General features: G+C 42.7%; 1 protein-coding gene across 1 annotated transcript in view; it reads right to left on the reverse strand.

Moving 5' to 3' along the window:
• Nucleotides 1-8269, reverse strand: part of adcy2a (adenylate cyclase 2a) — a 177109-nt gene that overhangs the window by 35480 nt on the left and 133360 nt on the right. The window contains exon 7 of the mRNA XM_063198351.1: nucleotides 6303-6430. Within this exon, the coding sequence (XP_063054421.1) occupies nucleotides 6303-6430 (128 nt within the window). The remainder of the gene's footprint in view (nucleotides 1-6302; nucleotides 6431-8269) is intronic.

An 8269-nucleotide genomic window follows, 5' to 3' on the forward strand; every position in this document is an offset into this window, starting at 1 on the left:
ACACATGTACGCTCGCACCCCCCCCCCCACACACACACACACACACACACACATACAAACAAACAAAACACCCACAGATTCAAAGTTATTTTGGTATTCAAGAGCAGTGGTGGTCCATGAATATCTAATGAGAGATGTGTCTGTACACATGGACTGCAACTTTCTTTGATTTCCCCAGACAAACAGCATGGCTGGTTATGAAACATGATCCACCAACCTAACAGCATGTCCAGTTATGAAACATGATCTCATCAGACATGATACTGTATCTGTGAGCAGTGCTGATACTCCAGCCCACCGGTGTTTCAGCAGCACCACAAGCTGGGATGCACGTAGATGGACAGAGTCGATGCAGATTTTGTAGCTACAGTATGCAGTAGAGGATACTGTTTCAAAGATGATGGCAATATTGTGCATTAAAGATGGGATTTCTGCCTCTTTGACAGGATATGAAATAGTGGCTTGTTCCTCTCAAAGAGCCATTAAAAAAACTTGCTAATTTGAACAGTTTTTAACATATCTAGTTTGTGTTAAATGTGCACTGTGTAATATTGTTTGGCCTTTGTAGAATTTATGCTGCCCATTCAATATTTCAATATCAATATTCAATAGTTAAAAAACTGGGCCATGAATCTATAATCCATGACAGTTTAACATTATTGATGGAATTATGGAAATAAATCAACTTTTTCATGCTATTCTAATAAAGTGGCCTGGAGCTGTACTTATCACCACCATCAAATTTGAAATACTGTATTCATTATGACTGGGAAAATTGCTTTTCATACACGTGGAAAACGTGAATCCATATCCGCCATTTTTAGCTGCAAAACATCCTGATCTTTGGTCACACTAGTAAATATTAGTTTATTATTTTGTTAATATTCATGAAAAGATCAAATCTGGCAATAAACAGCACAGTTTCAAGGAGAAGCATAGCTGCAATACCTACTCTGGCCACCATTCTGCACAGAGCCCCTTTAAGATGGTAGCATTTACATAAGAAGCCACCTCTGGCTCATGTTTTCCAAACAACAAAGGACTGACCTCCTTCTAAACATTATTCCTGCCACTCTCTGAGGCAGAGACACTTATGATTTACTCAATCTAAATACTCATGTGACATTCACATACTCAAAACAAATATAAAAACAGAAAAGAGTGACTCTCCTGCTGTGATTCGGCTCCTATGTTCTAGGAGCCTTTCAAACATTGTTTCGTTCACCAACAGCATGACACTATTGTGCAGCGGGAGGCAATGTGGTTTAGAGAGGGTAGAAGCCACTCCACATGTTACTTCTGCCTACAGAATGTCCTAATCACTTATGACCAGGGAAGCCGAAAGGGGTCACTTCCCCCGGGCCCAGGGGGAGAGGAGGCCCAACATGGGGGTTATGGACCCTTTAAGAAGACCTTTTGGGTGGTGGACCCTTTTCAGAGGACTTTTTGTCCAAAACCCACCCAAAGCTATTAACGGCCCTGCATGTAACTTACAGTATGGTGCAATGTGGTCTGAACATATGCAACTTGTGGTGTAGTTGTGACCTAAAGGGAGTTGGTCTTGTGATGGAAGCCCAGCTCTATACCTAAACATCTGTAAGTCTGAATGAGGGTGTAACCTAAAGCCACGCAATGTTATGACTTTCACTGTCCATTAATCTGCTTGTTGTAAGGGTAGGCCTACTATAGTGAACGGAACATCCACAATCATCCTCAATCAATGATCTAATTGGCTGGTGCTGATAAAGATCAGCAAGCTAAGTAAACTGGCTGGGGAAAAAGTAACGTGGAATGGGGTTTTTATTTTGTGACCCTGGGATGCAGGGTCGCTGAGAGCGTTGGCCGGGGCTAGGACAAGTAATCTGAAAGCCTCCCCACCCCCCAATACAATGTAATGGGGACCCCATTCAGGGCTCCCTATATCCCTGGGACGGGGACAAAATAGCCGTTTGCCCCCCAACCCGTTTGCAGGCCTGCTGGGATGTCTAAACATCTTTACTTAGTATGTATGCCACAGACAGCAGACCTCCAGAGCTCTAGTGCCGCAGAAGGGCATCCATCCCCAATCTGTCCCCTGCAGTGGGGATCTCTCTGCCCGTGACTGTAACTCCATCTGACAGGGCCACTAAGCGCCACTAAACAACGAGGGAGGAGGGAGGATGCACAAGAGTAGATCGTGCCCTCTGTCTCTCTCTCATGGGAAAAAATATACATCTATAGAACTCCTATCAGACCTCCGGTGTAAGCAACAATAGTTATATGTTGTATTGTATTATACAGGACCCAGTTTCTCGAAAGCACTGTTGCTAACCAGTTAGCAACTTAGTAGGTTGCCAATGGGAAATCGCATTGCAACCAAGTAAGTTGCTAACTTGGTTAGCAACAATGCTTTCGATAAACACACTCCTGTCCTGTACTATACAATAGGGCGGCTGGGACTAATGGTTAGGGAGGTGGTCTGTGGATCAGTGGATTGCAAGTTCAACTGAGGTGCCCTTTAGCAAGGTATCTAACCCACCACGCCTTGGATAAAAGTGTGCGCTAAATGGTATGTGAGATAATGCATCTGTAAAACTGCTGCCATTTCTGAACAATACTTCCGGAACAATCATATCGTGCTGTGCAAAAATGTTAGTACTGTCTTAATCCAGATCAAGCCATCCAAAGAGATTGGTCTTAAGTGACTGGACTCTTAGAGCTTGAAAGACGTTGCGTTCATCTCCCTAGGAGCCAGGGGAAAACATCCTAAAATATAGCACAACAGAATGCAAGTTTTTTAATTAATTGTCATTATGCTTGTATATAAATGGTCCAGGATATTTACCAAAGCACTATAACAGTACTTTAACTGCTATGTAGGCAGTATACTGTATTGAGTTTCCAAAGTCCTCCAAATATCCCCGAGCTCTCTTGTTGCAATGGGAAAGCATTTTTTCCCCCAACCACAACATCAGCAATAGTGATAACAAAGGCCACTCAAATATTTATTAAAATGTCTTCAGAAAAAAATGGGAAAATCGGTGGTTGAGAAATGAATTGGGCAGTTGATCCTGAAAGCAATTCAGGGAGGAGGAGATGGGACGGTGAGTGCATTGCAGTTGTGCTGAATCAGGGTGGGTTTTGTTTGTTTGTTTGTTTTGTTATTGTTGTCGCGGTGGTCTTTGCTATTGTTGGTTGGTGGCGGCAGTGTAAAAGTACAAACAAACGACGCGGCAAGTCCCATTCGCAATGTCAGTGTGCAGCGCAGTGCTGGTGGCTTGGCAGAAGACCAGAGATTCCTCTACTCTGCTGATTCGCCCAGTCATTCACCCATAATCTCTCGGTCTGCCCGTTTGAGCACACACATGCATGCACGTACACACACACACGCACGCACACAGACAGAGAAACAGCTGCTCACAAATCTCATCAGATATGGCAGAATATGTTTGAAATGAGCACTGACTCATAGACATCATCACAAGCATCAATATCATCATCAGCAGCACATTCTTATACATTCTTTTGCAGTTTTCATGAAACACACACAACACAACACAACACAACACAACACAACACAACACAACACAACACAACAAAAACAATAACAACCTTGGATTCCATTGTGCAGGGCACTTATTATTTTGCATCTCAAGCAGCGGCAACCGAACATTTCAATAAGGAAACCAATAAGGAAACCAATTTGCCCAAATATAAAATCACTGATTGCACACACACGAGTGCAGCCTCCAGCCTCCAGTCTCCAGCCATACATACGTAACTTTCTCATTTGAATGGTAAATTAAGCCAACCAAACACTTTTAGTAATATGAGTGTCACTTTTACAAAATTGGGTTAATCTGGGGATGGTGTGTGACAATGGCTGACTTTCCAATGGTTTCACTATTATAATGACATAATATGGGAAACACAAGACAGTCAAGATATGCTCGCCAGCATCCAGGGCTGCTGACAACAACTTTGGCCGCCCGGGTCCAGGACAGTCATCTGAAAGGGCCCCTAAACCCAATACATATAATGTAATGAGGACCCAATTCTGGGCCACCTCTCTCCCTGGACCTGGGACAAGTGACCCCTTTGTTTCCCCTTGCCAGCTTCCCTGCCGATATCTTTACCTAAAAGCATCAACACACTTAAGTGTGGGAGTGTCATGGATAAACAACACTAAGATAACGTCACAGCACAACCCGTAAACTCACTGAAAATAAAATAAATAACATATAATGAACTTAAACTCGGCATAGACTTCAAGGTAGGCTGTGGATACCATCCCGGTGGACAAATCAAGGGAACAAATGTCAATGGTCTGTGGAAAAGTGGAGCTCGTCAGAAGCAGACACATATACATAATATGGTAATTCCTCTATTGATGTGCTTATCTACTGATTGCTGGACAGAGCCCCACAATTATCATCAGCCTCAGACAGTGCATTTAAAAATCTAATCTGGGTTAATTAAATACAAACAGAATAGACTGCTAAAATTACATAGTTTCCGAAAAATTGCCTATAGTCCTAGAAAATCATCTGCTGCTTCTTCTTCTATAACCTCCTCTAGAGTTTCACTGCCCAAACCAGAGCCATAGAGAAAACAGAGTTGTGCAAAGCATTGATCTCTGCTCACATGCTTTTATGCTGGACGAGAGGTTTCAAGTAAAACTAATCTCTTTGTGTTACAGTAACATGGCTAGGTAATGTGAACTCTACAACGCTGACTGTGAAAGTCACCATTTAACCCATTTTGTCCTAAGCCCTTTTTGGGTAAGGGTGCCCTCTCCCTATCAAATCCTAAATATCTCAGCCTCCGAAGCACATATGAAATATGAAAACATGTTAAAAAAAAAGTTAGAAAAAGAAAGTTACATTTAAAATGTAGAACCTTCATTTTGCACTAGTATAGTGTTCATTCAGCTCTAACATACCCACTATCTTTAATGAAAGAGCTCAAATCTCAAGAACTTGAATGCAGCGCATATGTCGCTCCAGGACACAATGGGTTAAGGCCATGTAATTAAACAGTCTGTTGAAATGTGGCACTTTTAAAATACACAAAAACGGTTATTGTATCAACTCCTCTCAGAGTCCTCTGTGATACTCTATGATATGGAAACAAACGGTTTGTTTGGAACCCTTTGAGGCTGCATAAAACCGGAAGACCAGCATGTTTGACCATTTGTGGACAAACTTCACCGCCATTTTTACAGTGTGACTATGGGCACTTCTCCACTCCTTATGTATATGTACTGTAGGCCTACAACACTCTGGTTCAAACCAAACCACAGAACTTTGCTCTGCATCACTATAGCAACGACAATGTGTGAAACAAGTTTCTTCCTGAATGATGAAATATGTTCAGTCTCCATGGGCCCATGGCAGTAGGAAGAAGGGTGAAGGTCCACTGAGCGTGTTGTTAATTAGGGACCAGGCAATCTCTAGGCAACAGCTGAAGGACTCTGGGGAACGCAGAGACACAGAGCTTCCTCTCTCAGACAAAGCCCAAGCCCAGTACCACTGTTATTGCTGGACTTATTCAGTAGTGTATTCAAGTGACAATAAAAAGTGCTCTATTGTGTGCTAGCCATTGCTGTGCTTGCTTTCTGGAACATTTCCTAATGTGTTTAACATATGGTTCAGTGTATAGGCCTATCAAAATGAATGTACAACGTAGTACACATTCATAGTACAAATGAATATGTGTTGTTATTGTGTTATCATGGCACTTTCCATTGGATCTTGTTCTCTGTTGTTTAAATTAAAGGAACTGCCATTTGTTAATACTATATTGCTTGGATGTGTTTGTCTATGTCTCTCTTGTCTATGTCTATGTTTACAGACTTTGTCTATGACGTGTGTGTTTATCTATATCTGTTACACTAACGCAGGGATGTCAAACTCCGGCCCGGGGGGCCAAATTTGGCCCGCGAAGCCATTTTATTCGGCCCGCGAGATCATTTCAAATATCTATTACAGTTGGCCCACATACACCTTAATGTACAGCGTAACATGACTTGGACATGAAATTTGCTGTGTCACAGGATGTGCAGACACATTTGAACTAACAAATATGATGGGAAAGAGTGTGTGTGAAATTTAACTATGAATATGAAGTGCATGTACACACAATTTTAGTCCATTTTTAAAAATAAATGTTGAGTTCGGCCCGCGACTTCGTTCCAGATTTTGATTTTGGCCCTCAGTCAATTTGAGTTTGACACCCCTGCACTGAGATATGTATAGTTCTTGGTTTAAACCAAATTTAATTTACTTAATGGCACATACTTTCAACGGGAAATTTGGACTTACTTGATGGCTTCACACATGTCCAGTCCCATCTTTACACAGTTCTTGGCGTGGTCGGGCAGTGACTCTGGCAGCCCAGACACACAGTAATAACAGTCCCCCAGGATTTTAATCCTCATGCAGTCATTCTCCTGAAAAGGAAATAGATACAGTAAGAAAGCATAATATTACTTTAACACATGTATGACTGCCTAACATGTATGACTGCCTAACATGTTTCCATGACCTTTCTACACCATTCTAAATACAATCACCTAACAAAGTTCAAAAGTTCAAAGTTCTTTTAGCTTTGTGCATGGACTAGTAGCCCAGGCACATAGGAACTCTTGTGCAGGCCCTCTGAGTCAATAAAGAAATAGAGTTAGGCCTATATAGAAAAAGTAAAAACACAAAAGACATTTTAAAAAAGTGATTTAAAAAAATCAAAGGAATAATTTTAAAAAATGTTCTGTCATGTTCTTCTTTGCCATTAGTCTGACAGTAGCTGGGTAGAAGCTGTGAAAAAAACCGCTCTGCTGTCCGCTCTGCTGTGTCTGAGGTTGTACGTGCAGTGCTTGTGTCTGAGCAGAGAGTTAGCTGGATGGAGTGGGTAACATTGGCATGAACAAATTTACCAGATGCTTATTGCAGTTCACTAATGAGGAAAAATCAGCATCAGACTAGGACGCTAAAGCTCTTAAACTTCTTGACAGTATGAATGTGTTATGACACGTGGAGATTAGACATAATATCACTAAAAGCAGTGGGGTTGAAAGGGGGAAGGGAATCTCCATGAGACTCTGATGACTCACTGAAAGCTGAATTAAAGAGAAAAAAGTAAAAAAAAGACAGCAAGGTTGTAAATGCACAATTTCAACACTTTTAAACAGGTCAAGCTCGCAGGGAAGTGCTTGTTAAAGTTTCATCACAGACACAGCCAGTAGCCAGCCAGTGGCAAGGCGAAAGAAATTAAGATGAGAAACGAAAGTAGCAAACATCCCAGGCTCTGGGAAATCCTTGAACTGAAGGCCAAGAAGAATTGCTTCTTGCAAGAGCTTCCCATTAAATAAGGGTGCGCCATAAACCCTTCTTTCAGCTTTATCACACCAACCCCTCAAGGATAAAGCACCAGCCCCTGTCTCTCTAGATTGTGTGCCTGCCCTGAAAACACTGGCAAATAAAAAGCCCCGTGTCAGATAGATTTATTCCTTGTTGTTTGCCACAGTCTTTCCTCCGGAGGCTCTTCATGTAGGGTACTTCATCCTAGGAGCGTATTGCAATAAATGCTTAAGCAGGGCCTGAGATTCAGTTTTATGTGAGGGACTAATGTGCTATCAGGCGTTTTGATCCTCATGTCTACTCAGTGGCGGAACAATCGTACACAGGGCCCCATGGCAAAAACACTGATAGGGCCCCCCATACGGCCTAGTAGGGTCATAACCAGCAATGTGGGAGGACCCTGGGCCCAAGGGCAAGAACCCCACTCCCCCTGCACCCATAGCTCCACCCCTGTTTCTATTGGTTTTTTGGGTCTGAGCCTGGGTTTCTATTCAGGTTTTGCTTTCAGAGGAGCAGTGCGGTGGGACGGTACCATGCTCAGGGTACCTCAGTCATGGAGGAGGATGGGGGAGAGCACTGGTTGATTACTCCCCCCACCAACCTGGCGGGTCGGGAGTCAAACCGGCAACCTCTGGGATGCAAGTCTGACGCCCTAACCGCTCACCCATGACTGTCCATGACATGTATATTTGTATGTATATGAAAGGTCTTGTGTCGCTGTGTGCAACCTGTACATTCATCTCCGCATAAGCACACAGCATACGAATAAGCACTAGACAGAAGAATGCACAGCAAAACGCCCTAGATAGTCACAACACACAAGCACACACAGACATATTACAGTACATTACTGTATGTGCAGTCACACACACACTTGCACAAGGAGAGAGAGAGAGAGAGAGAGAGAGAGAGAGAGAGAGAGAGAGAGAGAG

Source organism: Engraulis encrasicolus, chromosome 5, assembly GCF_034702125.1.
Source record: "Engraulis encrasicolus isolate BLACKSEA-1 chromosome 5, IST_EnEncr_1.0, whole genome shotgun sequence".
Taxonomy (NCBI): domain Eukaryota; kingdom Metazoa; phylum Chordata; class Actinopteri; order Clupeiformes; family Engraulidae; genus Engraulis; species Engraulis encrasicolus.